Source organism: Zootoca vivipara, chromosome 3 (assembly GCF_965207765.1).
Source record: "Zootoca vivipara chromosome 3, rZooViv2.hap1.1, whole genome shotgun sequence".
In the NCBI taxonomy this organism is placed as follows: Eukaryota; Metazoa; Chordata; class Lepidosauria; order Squamata; family Lacertidae; genus Zootoca; species Zootoca vivipara.
The window spans coordinates 22,106,462-22,125,864 of record NC_142586.1 but is presented as its reverse complement, the minus strand read 5'-3'; the positions used below and the strand labels follow the sequence as shown (position 1 = coordinate 22,125,864).

At 40.9% G+C, this 19,403-nt stretch overlaps 1 protein-coding gene across 8 annotated transcripts in view; it reads left to right on the top strand.

The window, feature by feature from the left end:
- Window positions 1–19,403, top strand: part of ARHGEF10 (Rho guanine nucleotide exchange factor 10) — a 91,956-nt gene that overhangs the window by 17,553 nt on the left and 55,000 nt on the right. For 2 of the 8 annotated variants that reach the window (XM_035109945.3, XM_060272457.2), the window contains exons 4-15: window positions 1,132–1,422; window positions 3,299–3,362; window positions 5,483–5,562; window positions 7,049–7,105; window positions 9,159–9,322; window positions 10,266–10,382; window positions 11,708–11,822; window positions 12,693–12,799; window positions 15,165–15,242; window positions 15,666–15,845; window positions 17,388–17,504; window positions 18,825–18,917. In XM_035109945.3, the coding sequence (XP_034965836.2) occupies window positions 1,132–1,422; window positions 3,299–3,362; window positions 5,483–5,562; window positions 7,049–7,105; window positions 9,159–9,322; window positions 10,266–10,382; window positions 11,708–11,822; window positions 12,693–12,799; window positions 15,165–15,242; window positions 15,666–15,845; window positions 17,388–17,504; window positions 18,825–18,917 (1,463 nt within the window). The remainder of the gene's footprint in view (window positions 1–1,131; window positions 1,423–3,298; window positions 3,363–5,482; window positions 5,563–7,048; window positions 7,106–9,158; window positions 9,323–10,265; window positions 10,383–11,707; window positions 11,823–12,692; window positions 12,800–15,164; window positions 15,243–15,665; window positions 15,846–17,387; window positions 17,505–18,824; window positions 18,918–19,403) is intronic. The other 6 variants (XM_088665672.1, XM_060272458.2, XM_088665670.1 and 3 more) reach the window with 5 other exon arrangements.

Genomic DNA, 19,403 nt, shown 5'->3' with positions numbered 1-19,403 from the left:
TTTCAAAATAATAATGAACTGCAAACATTCATTCAAAGTAGAAATAAGTACATGGAAAGAACATTGGGATAGTTTCTATGGGCAACTGTCCATTAAGCTCATAGCTGCACGGTGTCATTTACATAAGAGGCTACATGCAATAAGTGTGCTTGAAAAGCGCACAGATTGCACATAGATTTTCTATGGACCAGATTCAGCTAATGGGTCCTACTAGTGGAAGCCCATGCAAGAACTGCTAATTCAATGGGGCATTTCCCCCCTCCTGAAATTAGTTTTTTTTGGGGGGGGGTGGGAGACAGGAGAATCCTCAGAACAGCAAATGGTAGGAGGAGAAGGAAGATTGTGCTGTTGTTCTGCTGAAATACTTGCAAAGGTGGAAGGATCTCCTTAGCACTACATTCTACGTAGTCCCTATGTGTGTAGAGTCCTGTTTACATGAGGGTGGTGATGGGACCAGAGCCAGCGGGTGCAGTCTCAAGTCATTTGTATGCAGAATGAACACTTGTGCAGGCCGGCCTAAGGTGATGTCAAAAGATAAAGATATGCTGCCTAGGAAATAAAAAGAAAGAAATTCATCTTCTTCCACTCCTCTTTAACATGTTTGCTTGATGTAACATATGCAAGATAATAGCTATATCATTTAGTACAATTCACTGCACAAGCTGGTTGAGTTTCTCTGTCAGCAGAGATACTGGGTTGCATCCAAAGTACCAATAATCATACAGAAGGGGGGAGCACAAGTAAGCTCAGGTCCCCTCTCGTGGCTTCCACCAATGTATCTCAGGTTGGGCATGGCAGGCTGCTGGAGGAAGAAGGTCATTGGCTGAATGTGGCTTTACAGGGGCCAGAGCTGTTAAACTGAATCAAAACCACCATACCAAACCATAGTTTGTGCTCACTATAATTGATAACCCAAACCAATAGCTTGATCTTCCATCTGGCAGGCTGAAGTTTAGAGTTGCTCTCTTCCATTCTTCGTCTGCTCAGCACACTTGTCTCTGGAGGCTGCTGCAGAATTATCTCCTTAAGAAGGGGTTTTAGAGGATTCATCTGAAGGGCAAGAGGGGGGAGCATCGCAACAGGGTTCTTGCATTTGCATTTTGACAACAACTTGTGTGGTTTTCATTCAAGGGAATGAAAATGTGGATGGAGCCGAGAAAATGGCGGGAGCTGAAGGCACAGCAGAGGTGGTCCCACCAAGAGTAAACCCATACTCTGTCATAACAATTTCGCCAGTGCAAGAAAAGGAGCCATCATTGTCACCAGAGCCAAGCCCACAGGATGGAAGTATAAGCCCTACTCTCCCAAGTGGATATTCTGTTCCTGTGGCCTGCGGTTATGCTGTACCTTCCAACTTACCGTTGCTATTGCCAGCATACTCCAGTCCTGTCATAATACGAACTGTGTCTGTGGATGAAGAAGGTAGCGTAACTTTTGAAGTTAGTGTTTATAAAGCAGTATCATAGTTCTGATACTTTACATACATACATACATACATACATACATACATACATACATACATACATACATAATTTTCTTGGCATGCCGCCTTTCCATAGTTCAAAACCATGCTCAAGGTGGCTTACGACATGCAAAAAGTTACGTAATTACAAACATAAGTAGTCGTAAGCAATAAATAAAACATCAAAGCTCACAAGCTGAACAATTTCTACATAAATCACAATAAGTTCTAAAATAAAATACAAAAAAACCCAATAACAGCAAGAACACACACACACTCAACAACCCCCATTAAAGTTACTGCAGCCCAAGAGTCTGTTCAGCAGCCTCAGCTTTTGTAGCTGGAGTCAGTCAGGGCCCTGCCTTCTCAGACCAGGCAGGATGCAAGTCTCCCAGGACTCACAGCCAAGATGATGCTTTATGGGCGACTGCACCCAATAAGAGGGAAGAAACGTGCAGTTCTTTCATCACTGTTCTTCTCTTTGCCTCTGTATGGTTATTTCGCATTGGGTTGCTTAGTGGATTGTTTGTTCCTCACTGTAATGCAAGATGCAATTTGTCTGGATCGGTTCCATTGACAGGGGTGGGCTGTAGTTCAGTGATACATAGGGATGGGTGAATTCATCAATTTCTGTTTCAGTTTCTCTTTTTCCCAACCTCGTGTTCTCTACATTCTCACATTAGTTTGCATTTTTTTTTAAAAAAAGGTCCCCTGCAGACTCATCAGCATCTTAGTACGAATTTCTCCTAATGTGCACATTTTTGTGTAGGTGATTTTGCCCAATATACCAATTTTTGCAAAGCAATTTCCCCTATAAAAATGCATTTTTGTACGTTGCTTTTATTGACATAGGCATATATGTCATCCCAGTACATGCATTTTAGTACACATTACTTGGCTGGAGACCTACAATGCAAAACACAGAGAAGTGCTGTGTTTTGGTTTGCATACTGTTTCGGAAAATGTGAATTGGGTAGGTTTGCCTTTAAATGTGAACTGAAACAAATTTTTCCTGCACCCCTAGTGGCAGAGCATCTGCTTTGCATATAAAAGGTCTTAGGTTTAAGCACTGACAAAGGAAGGGGGTACGGGGGTTCGGTCTGCCTTGGGTGTCATCCCTGAAGGGGGTCAGATCACCACCCCACCCCCTGTGCCACTCCGGGTGCCGGAACAGCTAGCTCTGCCTCTGGGTTTAAGCCCCTGCATCTCCAGGGAGAGAACCTTGTATGAAATCCTGGACAGCCACTGTCAACTTGTTTAGACAATACTGGGCAAGGTAGACCCATTGTTCTGGCTCAGTATAAAGCAGGTTCCTATGTTCCTACAAGGATTATTTTGAACATCGAGAGTAATCTACAATAGCAGCAGGTAATTTGTAAATCTTTGACATATATAGCTGCTAATGCTCTGAAGAGTACTGGCTTTCATTCTAAAAACAACATAAAATCCTTATGTTTCTAGTTTAAATATGTTGCCACAAACAAATCTCACAGTGTTTCTTATCCCTAGCCTTCAGTTAGATCACTTTAGTGTTTGTTCAAATATTTTGCTAACAAGAGGAGTAAAGTTTAAAAGGTTAGAAAACATATGCAGGGAAGAGATAATATATTGGGTCTGGTTTGCAGCTCTATATGTTTGTCTTTTCTATTATTATTATTTTATTTTCCTACCTATACTCCATGAAGGTTGAGAGTGCTATATTAAACCACACTGGTTGCATTTAAGAGGATTACTTTTTATTTTGCAAAGTAATATGAGTGTTTCAATCACAACTATTGTCTTTTTTAACATGGCTGTTACTGAGAGAGATCCTATTACTACTTCTGTTTCCTTTAGCAAATGTTCATATAGTTGCTGAAGATTGCCATAATTCTCAGAGTTCAGAGGATCCCCAGAACGGGTAAGAAGAAAATACTGGAGTTTATAAAAGAGTAAAGTGCATGTGTTGGATGCAAGAGCTGGTATCAATGCCCCTTGACCAGGCATCTCCAAACTCGGCCCTCCAGCTGTTTTGGGACTACAGTTCCCATCATCTCTGACCACTGGCTAGGGATGATGGGAGTTGTAGTCCCAAAACAGCTGGAGGGTCGAGTTTGGGGATGCCTGCCCTTGACTATTGCTTTTCTGTCTTGAGTTTGAGGGTCAAAATGTTTCTTTCATAACAGCCTCCTTCAGTAAGAATGGTCAATGAGGCAGGTGCTGATAGTGAGTGGATTCCTTTGCCGCTCCTTCGCCTTGTTTTAGACACCTTTCCACATTCCTCCGTTTTGCAGGTTGTATACTTCTCCAGCAGGGGTGGGGGTCCTTATCTCTCCCCCCCCACTGGCCAAGTTTTACTTTCCCACCTGTCAACGATGCCACAATTACTCTGCTTCTAGGGATGTAAAGGAACAGCCTGGTGTGCAATGCTCCATCCAACAAGGCATGTTGGGGCCAGTGCATTGGCAAGGATTTGGACTCCATAACCTTTGAGGTCCCTTCCAAGCCTGTAGTTCTGCGATCAGGTTGGCCGCCGTAAGAAATGGGATGCTTCATGAGGGGACATTTGGGCCAGATTCACCAGAACTCTTACATTCTCTCTGTATGGTTTCTGTTGCAGTTCCTCTGTCTTCCACAACAGCTGTCTCTGCCAAGCCAGTTTCCTATGCTTCTGCAAACTTGCTCTGCAGAGCTTTACCTTCCCTGCAGCTTTGCTTCTACTTGCCCGTCTCTGTGACTCATTTATTAAGTCATCCTTGGGCCATCTCCCTTTATGACATGTTTGTCTTCCTCGGCATGCAAGCATTCTGGGCGGTGGCTGTCCTGTCAGAGCCTCAGACAGTGATTTTCAAACTAAAGTATTTATTTTGGATAAATTAAGGGATAGCATTTCTTGAGCGGTGCTGTCTTTGCTAAGTTTAGGCTTCCAGTGGAAACAAACTGCAGTGATCCATATAGCCATATTTGAGCAAAGGGCAACTCAGTCCCTTGAGATCTGTGATGCACACACACACACACACACACACACACACACACACGAAAGTCTAGCTACTGCATAGGTAGAATGTTTCTTTCTCTGTTTCTGCCTTGAAGCACTGCAAACCGTCTTCTTGCTACTCTATTGTGAGCAAACAGCACTGGTGGAACTGTACACAGACCCATCACCATTTGAAGTCCATTACATGAAAAGGCACCCATATCATAGGTGATTGCCATATCAAACAGCATCTCAGTGGTGGGAAAAGAGAAACACTTATGGATATGGGAGGGTTGCTGGGATAGGCAAGCTCTGCAATAGCTTCCTGTCCCCAGCAGGCATTGTGATCAAGTACATGTGGTTTGCTAGACCCATTGGACTACTGCTGCATTGCTGCTCTGCCTCTGCTACGTAGCTGGATGCAGTTAGCACCCCTCTCCCGCAAGAAGCGTTGTACAATCTCTTCCTCCTTCAGTGACTGTGTTTAACAGCATTTAGTTTGCTGGCATGCTCACAAAGCCTTCCTGAGCACACTTGGAAAGGTAGATTTGTTGCTGGGGATTTTAGCACCAGCTAGTATTTAGTAGCTCCTGCCAACCCAGCAGTTTGAAAGCACGCCAAAAAGGGCAAGTAGATAAATAGGTACCGCTCCGGTGGGAAGGTAAATGGCATTTCTGTGCGCTGCTCTGGTTGCAGTGTTCTGTTGTGCCAGAAGTGGGTTAGTCATGCTGGCCACATGAACCGGAAAGTTGTCTGTGGACAAACGCCAGATCTCTTGGCCTGAAAGTGAAACCAGTGCCACATCCCCATAGTCACCTTTGACTTGACTTAACTGTCCAGGGGTCTTTTACCTTTATTTTATGGGTGGTGGTGGGGAATGTATTGGAGGCTTAAACTGCATTCTAAGTCCCTGAATGTCAGACATTGCAGCTTCTATACACCCTTACTTATGAATAAGCTTCGTTGAACTTCATTGAAATTACAAAGCAAACATACATAGTATTTTACTGTGAATAACTGAAATATTTATCATAATTAATAACTTGTATCTGCTTATTTTAAAGTGAAGATAATCGGGGAAATAAAGATGAGAATGCCTTGGCCAAATGGGCTGCTGATCCTGCAAACACAGACTGGATGGAGAGTAAGTAGTGGTGATTATGGTTCCTTTATAAATCAGGGAATGGGAAACTGTGGTCCACCAATATTGCTGGATTACAACTCCCATTGGTGATGCTGTCTGGGGCTGATAGGACTAGGAGGACCACTGTATAATGGGTTGGTGTTTATCAGTTTATCGCTCAAATAGCTGTTTATATTGGAATGTTTTATTTAAGTCTGGAATGAATTCCTCCTTGTTTCTGGATACCTGGTCTGATTTCATTATTCAGGGTCGGTCCAGGAATTCCACATACAATTACTCTGCTTCCAGGGATGTTGCTAGTTAGATTCCTCTGATACGATTGCTCTGCAGGTATCCTAGACACTAGGATAGTGTCTAGGCCAGACAAAAAGAAAAAGATGAGATGAGCAGGACAAATATCTTCTGTAAACTTGGGAGAATTATGCAAAATTGAAGCTTCTTTGACTTGCTTTTCTGTCGCAAGTCTGAAGAAACACCCTTTAGTTCATATATGCTTGACGAATTTGATCTCTAATATTAGCACACCTTATCTGCACTTCTTGGACTAACGAGAACAGTCGTACCTTGATTCTCAAATATAATCTGTTCCAGAAGTCCGTTCGACTTACGAAAACGTGAGAAAACCAAGGCGCAGCTTCCGATTGGCTGCAGGAGCTTCCTGCACTCAATTAGAAGCCGCGGAAGCCATGTTGCATGTTCAGCTTCCAAAAAACGTTTGCAAACCAGAACACGTCCAGGTTTGCAGCGTTCAGGAGCTGAAACGTATGAGTACCAAGGTGTTCGAGAACCAAGGTACGATAGCACTTTAGTTGATCCCTCTGTGTCTCCAGCAAGTCTCCTTCATCTTCTTGCTCATGCCTCTTCTCTTTCCTGTATGATGTCATCTGATGCTTCTTTTCTTTCACCTTCAGCATGTCTGCAGAACAAGAGATTATGAAGGGCAGAGATCGCCCAGTCTTCCAGCATCTTGGGGAGTAGGCAGGGAGCTGCAAAACGCATGGGCACCCTTGTTGGATTTATTTATTTATATTTATATACCACCTTTCCCCCAGAACTGGGGATCGAAGCAGCTAGAAACACAACTGGACTGTTAAAAGAGCTACATGTGGGTCCTGGGGCCTAAGTTTGGCAACAGCTGGATTAGATAATGGCTAATATTGACACCCTGCTTTGTGAGAAAGGTTGGCAAATAAATAAATAAATATGCAGCCAGTGCTGAAAATATAAAAGCATGTTGCTAATAATAATAATAATAATAATAATAATAATAATAATAATAATAATAATAAATTAATAATATAATGATGATGTTGATGTTATTCTGTGTACCCCTTCCATCTGGCTGGGCATCCCCAGCCGTTCTATTATTTCTTCTGAACCTTTATTTTATCACACCTGTTTTGCAAATATTTTAGTGTATGTCTTGCTAAAAGTCTACGGTGTTTGTCTGATATATTGTGGTTTCCCCATCTTTTTTTGCTTTCAGATCCAGATGAGGTAATATATGATGATGTGCCAAGAGAAAATTCAGACTCAGAACCAGGTATGAGTTTGAATTCAAAACCAAGGCGTAGACTTGGTGCTTTTTCCCTGTGCCATTTATCAATAATTCTATCTGAAGTTCCAATGGGAGCTGATGATCAGTCCTTTCCCATCCTGCTCTCTCCCCCACCAAATCCTCCCTTACTTGCCTTGAATCTCGCAGGGTTAGAATAGAATAGAATATTGCAGTGGAGGGCACCAGATTTAGCTTTATGAAAGGAAAATCCCATCAACCTCCATGAAGAAACTCACTTGACTTGCTCTGAAAAAGGGCTTCAATTTACAGATTTAAAGATCATCCTTATGAAGGGTGGAAAAGTCAGTTGGGGAAGTGAATTGGTACACAAAGAAGGGGATTAAGAACTCCACTTGTGCTTTACCATCCCCAATTGCCCCTTCTGGAAATGACATTTGCATGTAAAATATATAAGATGTTCCTGTTTTATCCGTGCCATTTTAGGCTATGTGTGTTATGGGGTTGATGTAGAGTTCACATGTGAATTTATTCAGAGCAGGGGTGGTATTCATGGAGGGAGCAGGGAATGTTCTACAAGACAACCCATGAAGCATCCCCTTTCCATTTATCTTCATGACTCTTTTTAGGCTCTCCTGAAATGCTGTATATAACAACAAAGTATAAGTCTTTGTTGTTATGTAATCCCAGCCAGTCGGGGATTATATAGTGAACATAATGACCTCCTAACCCTATGATTGCCAGTGTAATCGGGAAGCTTTGCCTTCCATCTGAAGTGGATATATTTGCCTCCTGTGATATCACATAACCAAATACGGCTGGCTAAGTAATACAATGATGGAATGAGAATATATTTTCATCTCCTTTGATTTACAAACAATCAAACAAACAAAAAAACGCTGAAAGAGGGCTTATATGTGAAGTGTTTGTAGAAACTGACTCCCATTTTGTCTCAGCCTTTTCTTTTCTTTTTGGTGCCTCTGTATTCATGTACCATTTCTTGTTCTCCATAATTGTTTTCCAAAAATGTTATTGTGTATCTCACCTTATCTACGGGCAACACATTACATTTGTTTCTAAAAAGCCTGGAAGTTTAGCTTGCTTTTTAGAGTACTTGCAATCTAAGTGTTGCACATCATGATATTAAAGGTGGCTGCTTCTAAAATTATGTAATGCCTATGTGATTTTATTTATTTGTTTTACTTTGGTTGTAAATTGCTTGAGAACCTTTCTAGTGCAAAGCAATAAATTTAATAAACCTATAATTTTATAAAACTTGCCAACCTCCCTGTGATCTTCAAATGAACTGTCTTCTTCTTCTTCTTCTTCTTCTTCTTCTTCTTCTTCTTCTTCTTCTTCTTCTTCTTCTTCTTCCTCTTCTTCTTCCTCTTCCTCTTCCTCTTCCTCTTCCTCTTCTTCTTCCTCTTCTTCTCCCTCTTCTTCTTCTTCTAAACAACAATACCGGTAACAACAACAGCAACAGGAGGCATAGGAAAGGGAGGGGCATATGCCAGTGAATTATTCAGCAATTGGACCAAAGTCTGCGGCTTTCTCACAATGATTATCTGGGCACCTCCAACCTTTATTGTCTGATCTATCACAGAAAGAAGTAGACTTTCCTTTAGATAAGGAATTATTTGCTTAAAGTAATAGAAGTGAATTGTAAAGCCAGAGTTTGCACAATGAATTCAGTGTGTAAATAGAACAAGACAACACAAATTTATTCATTCCTGGGATGTAGTTTAAATAAAGGGTATGAGTTTCCAGAACATGGAGTAATAGAATGATGTATCTTCTTTATGCCCAACACTATAGGATCTGAGGTCTCCCACTGCTGCTCTTGAACCTATATTGTGAAAGATATTCCAAGACAGAATGCAAACTCTACCTTTTGTGGTGTGATAACAGACATGTTGATTTCTCAACCTTTCACTAATTCTTTCCTTGTGTACTGAAAAGTGCAGGTGTTCCCTGAAATGCTTTATCTCTTCAACTTATTTAGCAGGCACGTAGAACATATAAAGAATTTGAACTTCTCCATAGCTTAACAAAATTATATTTTGCGTATTAATGCATGCAGAGGAGATGATTTACGATGATGTTGAAAATGGAGATGAAGGTGGAAATAGCTCTCTAGAATATGGGTGGAGTTCGAGTGAGTTTGAAAGCTATGAAGAGCAAAGCGATTCAGAGTGTAAGAATGGAATGCCCAGTTCTTTTCTGCGTGGCAACCACAGAAGACAAGTATGTAACTTTCTTTGGTGGCATTTTTTCTAGCGCATTATTGACATGCTTCCAAACACTGTAGTTCCCCAAAGCTTTATGGTGTCCATTTTTTTCCTCATGCATTTGATTTCAAACCACATACACAGTAATTTAAAAATGAGAGAGAGAGAGGAGAAATATCCAGGCATAGTAAGACAAGAAAAGAAGTTGATAAATGCATACAAATTGAATTTTAAAGTAAGTTATTTGTCTTTTATAGATAAAAAGAACTCTATTGGCATTCATTAAGCAGTGTTGTTTAAGAGTTGTGGCTTGTATTCATAAGTCATGTGCATTCTTTCCACCCTACCATTGTAAAATTCAAAAACTAATTTTTCTTTGCCAAGCATATAGTAAGGGAAAACCTCACTTTATAAATGGTAGTTTCCAGACCTAGACTTGGAAGACTGGGGATTTCCTAAAAGTAAGGGTAATTTCCTAAAGCTTCACTTAAAATCATGAGAACTGCTTGCGTGTGCTTTTAACTGCAAAACTTTTTAAAGAAGTGTGCATGCACACGAAAGCTTATACCCAGAACAAACTTAATTGGTCTCTAAGGTGCTACTGGACATTTTTTAATTTTTTTAAAAAACAATGATATATATAATCATCACATACTTTTAAAATTACGATATTCGCAATAATGTACAAAGGACTGCTGTCATTCTTTAACCTAGCAACATTGTATTGGTTCAGATAATCAGACAATTTGGTGTTCTACCCAGTCAGAGAAGTTGTCTTGACAGCAAACTTGGAAACAAACCCATTACTGAGTTGTTGTTTTTTTTAGTACTGCTGAAAACAAAGATAGATTTCCCTTCTACTGGTTGCAAATCCTTTTCTTATCTGGCCGCCAGCATGCATGCAACAGCTCAAGCGCTTTAGAGTAAAGTTTAAGATTGTATCTTTTTGTATGCTATAGCTTTCTCATGACCTAACCCGTTTAAAGGAGCACTATGAGAAAAAGATGAAAGATTTGATGGCAAACACGGTGGGAGCTGTAGAGATTCAGCAACTAAAGCAAAAACATGAGCTGAAGGTAGCGTAGTTGATTTTCGTAACAAGCTAAAATGTTAAAAATTATTGTTCTTCCAAACACAATGAACATGTGTTTTAATAAACAAAAGCTGATGGGGAAAACTGGACAGTATGTATTCAAATTGTGCTGTCTGCATTGCCCACTGGCCTTAAAAGAACATTGTCAAGGACTTTTATGCCAGTTAACTCGCCTTTGCCCTACTGCTTATAACACTTAAAAAGTGAAATGCAAAAGTTATTTTCCATTTTGATTTTTTTTTTTTTTAGTTTCTGCTGGTGCAGTCTGATCCATATGGATGTATCATTGTGTCTATAAAGACAGCTGTAGTGGTTGTTTCTTCTAACAAGATCATATAGGTCTTAGCCCTTTTGAATTTTTGAAGATGAAATCAATGGGATTGCTTGCTCTACCTTTTTTAGGTTAAAATAATGTAACTGCTTATCTCAGCTCTGCTATTATACAACATTACTTTTTATTGAGGGCAGGAAGAAAATAGTTTGCTACAAAGGGAGGGAACCCGGGTTGTATTCAGCTAACTTTTACTCAGAGTATGCCCGCTGAAACTAACAGGCCACGACTAATGTAGATCTGTTAATTTCAATGGGTCTGCTTTGAGAAAGTTAGATTGATACAAGTCACTATGTGTAAATGTAGCCAACAAGGGGATTATTCACACTCCCTCCCTTAATTCTCTCATATATGGTGAGCTATGCTTGAAAGCAAATTACCATTCCAGTGGATTCCTCCTCTCTTCTCCTGCATGTAAAGCAGGAAATGGATCATATTAATTTATGCTGCTTGTTCATCATTATGCCCTGCCTTTTCCCCTGACAGTGTGGAGTTAGTCATTAAGAGCATTTTAGGAACACAGTCTTACAATTCCGCAATCAATTTATTTTGAGTGTGTCTTTAAATTTTTGTTGGAAGATTTCGTCTCTTGATACTGAGGGAGCTGAGTGCTCAGGAAAAGACATCACATTTATAACTTATTAGGTACTGTTTGGATTTAGATACAAAATTTGGATGGAATTTATTCAGGTTCTGTTAAGTGATAAGCATCATACATATATTGTATGCATAAATATACGTATGCTTCCACAGCAAATCCATAAAATATAGATTATCTGGGGTTGTTGTTGTGTTGTTGGTTTTTTTTTTTAAAAAAAAAAAACCTGGAAAGGGCTTTGGCCTCCACAACTTGACAGTGTTCTTTTTAAGAGCAAATATTTGCATGCCCTAGTACCTGCTGCAAATGTTAACAAGCCATTGAATTCCACACTTACTCTTCCCTGAACTTGTAGAATGTGTTTAATACTGTCTTGCAGATGCAAAAGCTAATGAGGGCAGCTAGGGAAGGAACCAAAGATGGACTAGAAAAAACTAAAGCTGCTGTGAAGAAAGGCCGGTCATTCATTAGAACGAAGTCATTTATTAGTCATGGTGCGTATTGACTCTTTCTTTTCTTTTCTTTTTAAAGAAAGGTGTATGATCATCCTTTCTCATCCTGAGGGCTCCACTTCATTGTGGGCCACTTCATGCCACTAGTGGGCAGGGTCAGTGTTAAAGGGGCCAGGCCCAGAGTGAAGAGATGGGACGCTTACATTAGCCTATGATCCACACACACACAATATTCAGAGGTTCACACACACAAAGCCAAATTAGCTTCCTATTCTCCATCCAGGCAAGCAAAAGGCATTATCAGAGTAGCACATTCCAGCCAAGCAAAAATAGTCCAGGAGGACCAGGGTTGCGGGTCTGAGGTTCCCCATACCTGCTGTACAGCCCACATCTGTGCAAATAAATTGGATTCATTTGCAAGCCAAGTAATGTAGATATTGGCCTGGTGTCACCTAAATACTGTAGCCCTGTTGACTTTGAAGCCTTGCGACATCTTCTTAGGCAGTTGTTCTTCTGTATTGAGAAAGAAGGAAGTACGAAACAACAACAAAGAGAGGTTACATGCGAATAGTCAATATTCTGCCTCTTTTTGGTAAGCGTTAAATCAGCCTCGAGTCCAGCTTAGTGCAAGGACCGAGATGTTACTTAACTACACTTACTGTGTAGTCATGGGTGAATGGTTCTCCTGGATACACACTGTGATGGACTTTCATCCTGGACATCCAGTGTCTTTCAGAGCTATAGGTCTTTCATTGTGAATGGTTATTCAGAAGAAGTGTCCATTGCATGGAATGATACTGAATCAAATGCAGAGATGTTACACTTAACCTCCTCCAAAGAATACCTGTTTTTATTGCCTGCATCTGCCATATATATGTGAAGGAAATCTAGCATATTAAAATATTTCTATAGACCATAGATCAAGCTGCCTAGAAGAAGAGGAACTGTTTATTGATGTAGACTGTATGCATACAGAGGCAATCATGACACCGATGCCCGATGGATTATCGCAACAACAGGTTTGTGTGATGGCTGTTGAAACTGAACCCTCTTTCTGTGTCCTTTGTAGAATGAGTTGTGCAGTATTTGCTCATTACAAAACTGAGGGTGAAAACCAAGTTGGTTCAAATACAAGCATGTTAACACCCCTAAGTTGGTTTGTGGTTTTTTTTTTTTTGAGGGGGAAATGAAAAATATAGCTTCATTGCATAAATCATCACGATTGATTCTATTCAATTATTTGCAGGCGGCATGTTAATATCCTTACTACATTCCATATGCTTATTTCCTGTGATAGGCTTACTGCAAAACTGTGCTCGAAAAACGGGAAAGCCAAAATTGGTTTCATAAGTAACTTGCCCATAACATCTCCTTATAAAACTATAATATAGAATTATTTGAGGCGTTTCTGGCTTTTAAAACTTTTGTGAGGCTTCATTTGATTCAACCCTAGGGGAGCAAGGTCATTGTGTATAAGCTTTTACTTCGGATGTGGCTAACTTTTGGTCTTCCAGCTGATGCACCTCAATTCTCATCGTCTCTGACTGTTTTCCCTGCTGGCTGGGGCTGGGGGGAGTCTTGCAGCATCTGGGGGGAACCAGATTTCCCATCATTGCTCTGCTGCTTGGTAGCAATTTTGGGGGAAATGTCTTTAAACCCGCATGTGCTGCTGCTTGCCACAGGGTGGCATAATAGGATTCCTGTTTCCTCTTTTAACCGCCAGTCATTGCACTTTGCCGATTACCACGGCTATAAATGCTAGATCACTTAATCATTTTGGTTCTTACCGTTTTTAGTCCTTTGATGAACGAATACTGGTTTTTTTAAAAAACTTAAAAATAATGTTAGATGCTTCACTTGTTTCCCCATTAGTATTGGTCATGGTACGCAGTAAAAAATATAATCATAGTGAACTCAAAATATTATACCCAGCTTAAGTCACTCTTGGAAAACGCTCATTGAAATAAATGGAATTAAGGTACTCATGTGTATTGATTTCAGAGTATGATTTAGTTGGTTAAAAAACTGATCAAGCAGCTCAGGCATTTGCCTTGGTTGTAGTCTACAACCAAGGCAACAAGGGGTGCCATATTTTGAAGAGCAAAAAAGAGAACCTATCTGCCGACTTCAACTTTTAACTATGGGTCGCTATGACGACTACCTGTGAAAAAGAGGACGTGTCCTGGAAAAAAGAGGACATATAGAAACCTAAAGAATCCACAAAAATATTGTGGCAACGTTGATATTAAATGTTAAATGAATATAAATAAATAAATGTTAAATGTTAAATAAAAATAAACCAACAAAAATCAAGGAGCTTGAATAAAGAAATAAAGGATGCAGGTTGTTTCTAGAACTTTGGCACCCATTGCCTTTAAGACAGGGAGGGAAAACTTTTTAGTCCAGATATACTCCTGTTCTTCTGTCTATTGGAAAATGGACACAGGTATAGTAATAAAACAAGCTCGATTTTGATCTTCCGTGTACATTTAAACAGTTCAGAATACAGTCATACCTTGGTTTTTGAACACCTTGGTACTTGGACGTTTTGGCTCCTGAATGCCACAAACCCAGAAGTGACTGTTCTGGTGTGCGAACTATTTTTTGGAAGCCAAACATCCAACGGGGCTTCCACAGCTTCCGATTGGCTGCAGGAGTTTCCCGCAGCCAATCAGAAGCCGTGCTTTGGTTTCCGAATATTTTGGAAGTTGAACGGACTTCCGTTACGGATTCCATTTGACTTCCAAGGTATGACTGTATTTGGTCATGCTGATATAATTATACTTATGAGTGGAGAGAGAGAGTGTGTGTGTGTATTTGCTTTGGCTGATTTAGTTTTCGTACACAGTATGTTGGTTTTGTTTGTTTGCTTGTTTTAAATATGTCTAGTCTATAGAAACTCCAGTCAGGTGAAGTGAGGTTTGGGCTCATATAACATATCTCTGCTTGTGGATACCTTATAAAGTTATCCCCATCCTTGTGTATTCAAAAAGGGTTGTTAAAATAGGTACCACCACCTGTTCTGAAGCTTTGATGCTGCCATCTGCCCTCTTCCATGCAGAGAGAACAAACTGTAATTCAGCAAACCAGCAAATCTACTTAGCTATGTATGTGGAACTGTCGCAGAAAGATTTACATTAGATTGCTTTTGGTTAAGGCAATTCTGGCTGCAAGCAAAAAGGGGGGGGGGGGAGGTTGTGGGAAATATAGTGTTGTATTCAACTAAATTATTGCACGTGCCAATCAGCTTGTGCAAGTAGAACTACTGCTCCTGCACTCCTCCATATCTGGTCCCCCAACCTTCCAGAGCAGATTTGGAAGTATTCCTTAACCCCAGTTCTCAGTGTGTGATTCCTTGCACGTGTTGTTGTTGTTGTTGTACAGGTGGTGAGAAGATATATTTTAGGTGCCGTGGTTGACAGTGAGAAAAATTACGTGGATGCTCTCAAAAGGATTCTAGAGGTATCTAAATGCCTTTTGCCCTTTTATAACTTTGAAAGCAAATGGATAATTATTTTGCTAGAAATAAGTTGTCACAAATGTGTAATTGATGGTAGCCATGTTGGTCTGACGCAGTCAAAACAAAATAAAAAAATTCTTCCAGTAGCACCTTAGAGACCAACTAAGTTTGTCATACCTATGACAAACTTAGTTGGTCTCTAAGGTGCTACTGGGAGGATTTTTTTGTTTTGTTTTGTTATTTTGTTTTGTGCAGGCACACGCAAGCTCATACCTATGACAAACTTAGTTGGTCTCTAAGGTGCTACTGGAAGGATTTTTGTGTGTGTGTGTAATTGATGGTTACTGATGTGTTTATTTATAATGTTTATTTGAATTACGGCTGTAACTACTTTATCCTTTTTTTAAAATAATAATAATAATCAGCAGTACGAGAAGCCTCTTTCAGAAATGGAACCCAAACTATTGAGCGAGAGGAAACTGAAGATGGTGTTTTACCGAATTAAGGAAATTCTTCAGTGCCATTCAATGTTTCAAATAGCACTGGCCAGTCGTGTCTCTGAGTGGGATTCTCTTGAGATGATTGGAGATGTCTTCGTTGCATCGGTACGTAAACCATCACAGTTATATAAGTGGCCCAACTTGCCCCACTGCTGCTGCCTGCTTGATTTAGGACTGAGCTTGGCAACAAAATTAGAAAACAGCTCTGGTTGTGCCAAGCTCAGTGCAGATCCCCATCGCCACTGTGATAACCAGAGCATAAGAAGGCCAAAGCATGTTGCCCACTAGCCCCTGCCTGTGTGTCCACATAGCCTGGCTTGTCGCCTGCTTCTCAGTTGCTTAGCAGTGGCAACAGATGGAAAGTCCTTGCCTCAAACCTTCTGGTATGTAGCTGCAGCATGTCAGAGATGCTAGGGCAGGGATATACAATCTGTTGTCCTCCATATATTATCAGACTCCAACTCACATCAGCCCCTGCTAGCATAGCCAGTAGGAAGGGATGATGGGATTTGTAGACCAACAACTTCTAGAGGACATCATGCTTGCTATCCCTGCCCTAAGAAACACATATTTCCCTGCATGTCCATACAAAGGACTCAGATACCGGGGACGACGCACCAGATTAACCCAGCTCCATTATATTTGGGGTGCTGCTTTAGTATTTATAGCAGCAGGTGCCAGGTTAGTGGATTGGGAAATCTCCAGAAAGATATAATTGCTGTCACAACCGCTGCTGTTGCCACCAGTTAGGTAAGTGGGACGGCAGGAGGGATGTGTTATTCTTGGCATGGACTGAAATGTGATACGAAGAACCCACAGGGACATAAAGCTCACCTCCTTTTTCTGGCAAGGAGTGCACCCAGAAGAACCATGTGTTCACGGCATAGGTTTCTGCCTTTCGAAAGAACAACATGGCATGATGCTGGCTTGGTTATGTGCACAGAATGGAAGATGGCAGGATCCCCAAGGACGTGCTCTACAGGGAGCCAGCTTCAGGCACCAGACCTATTGCCATAGCAGTGATCAGAGGAGGAATGACCACTGGGAGGAGAGCAGAAAGAGGAAATGTCATGATACACCTACATGAGCACAACTGGATGCCTTCATCTGCCCCAGCTGCAACAAAACATGTCTCCCCCATATCAGTCTCTACAGCCACAGCAGGCGCTGTAACCTTCCAACAGATTGACTTCATCCCCAAAGGTGCACTCCTCCCATGGTCTCCTGAGACAGATGCCAACAATATTTACATTTCCATCCCACTTTTTGTCATGGAACTCAAAAGTCATGTGCATAGTGTTCGCAAGCAGTTTCCACTCCAGGCACTGACCAGACCTCTTTGGCTTTTCAACACGTTTGTTAGTTTACTGCATAGTTTTTGAGTTGCTGAAGATGGGTAGAATTTAGGAATGTTTGGACTGTGATCAAACTACTTCCTCCCCCCTCCCAAAAACTCTGTTCTTGAATTATCTAAGTTTTTAAGTACAATATAATCTGGATTTTAGTACCATATAACTTCTGCGAGTCTTGAATGTTGAACTATGGATGTTGAACTATGGTGAAGCGATAAAAACTTGGTGCTCTGATGTAGATAATGCAAAGGAGCGAAAAGATTTCCAACTTTACTCTCTTTTTTATGTATTTCAGTTTTCTAAATCTATGGTGCTGGATGCTTACAGCGAGTATGTAAATAATTTTAGCACTGCTGTGGGGATTCTGAAGAAAACATGTGCCACTAAACCTGCCTTCCTTGAATTTTTAAAGGTGAGTGCATTGGGCTTTTTAAATCACAAACTGAGGGAGGGATCGAACTCTATGCAGATTAGTTTGATGACTTCATTTTTGGTAGTTTGGTTTTATGGGTTGTCAGGGCAATTATGAATAACGAGTGTTCATATTTTGGACTCAATTAATTTAATTCTATGGATACACAACCTTCTGATCATAAGTAGTGGTAAAATATTTACAGCCCTTAGGGAACAATTATCCCTTCTATATCTGCAGCTTGGGCTCTAAGTACCATTGTTTGAGTACCCAAAATGGTACTACTCACATGCAAGAGGGAGCATGCTCAGGGGAGCTCAGGGGAGCGCCAAGGTTTGCAGAAAACCAAAAACTCCTTAAGAAAAAGCTCTCCGGGCAACCTTCCAAACAGCCGTGCAAAGCCTGAGCACACTCACAGGGTACAAATTGCTTGCTAACAGTGTGAGGGGAAACCATGGAGGGGAAAATGGAACAGAGAAGCTAGAATCTTGAACTTGAGAACTCCATGCTGCAACATTTTGTCATAGGTTTCCACTTGTAGAAATCTACTTTTTGGCCAAGCACTATATTAAAATGGGCACACAGTGGCCACATTAGCACATGATGCTGGCCAAAAAACCATAGTTGGCCACATTGGACAGAACACAAGTTGCACCTTGAGCAGTCCTCCCCCCCCCTCCCTAGAGTGGAGAAACAAACCATGAATTGGTTGGTTTAGCATCGCCTCCAAACCAGCACTCCAAACAACCCACAATCAGAAGCTTCGCTTCCCCAATCATGATTTGCTTGTGAGAAACACATGACAAGTCCCAGTTTGCATGTAACACAAAATCACCCACTCCTTTATTTGTTTCCCTACTCTAGGAAGATAGGAGCAAAAGCTCTACATTGCTTATGCAGTGCCTAATTTGCTTGCCGATCAGAAGGTCGGCGGTTCGAATCCCTGCGACGGGGTGAGCTCCCATTGCTCTGTCGCAGCTCCTGCCAACCTAGCCATTCAAAAGCACGCCAAAAAGTGCAAGTAGATAAATAGGTACCGCTGCGGCGGGAAGGTAAACTCTGGTTTCCATCACGATGTTCCATTGTGCCAGAAGCGGTTTAGTTATGCTGGCCACATGACCTGGAAAAGCTGTCTGTGGACAAATACTGGGTCCCTTAGCCTGAAAGCGAGAGAGCACCGCAACCCCATAGTCGCTATTGACTAGACTTAACCGTCCAGGAGTTCTTTATCTATACCTTACATGCAAATACAACTTTAACCTCTCTTCTTTAAAAAAATGTGGTTGATAAAAAGAAAGACTTGACCCTTTCTCATTACAGCAATGCCAAGAATCTGGTCCTGATAGAATTACACTCTATGGCTTAATGATGAAACCCATACAGCGCTTTCCTCAGTTTATCCTACTATTACAGGCAAGTGCAGTCTGATCATTCAAAGAACTTGCATGCAATGTTCATTGATTACATAGCTCAATGTTATTTGGGTAATTCTAAGTAAAAAATAAATGCACATTTCTGCCATGCAATGTACTATGCAGTTGTATTTTTGAAGCAAATGAGACTGTGTATGTTTTCATCAAGAAATGGTACAAATATTACCCAATTTCATATACAAATAAATGGTTTTCATGAGCACTTTAAATTTTTTATGCTGTGCTCTATCCAGTTGCGAGCTCAAGAGGCAATCATACAGTGTATATATTCATAAGAATAATACTGCAATCTGACATGCCCATAATATATCACCAGTGCCAAATGGATTCTTCAGGAAAATTGGAGGAGGCAGGGCAGGATGGGGTGGGATGGAAGTCAAATGGCTGAACACCTCCTCAGTGCAATATATTGCTGCAGATTCCACTGATAGTATATAGTTTCATAAACTTTTCTTCCTCAGTCCTC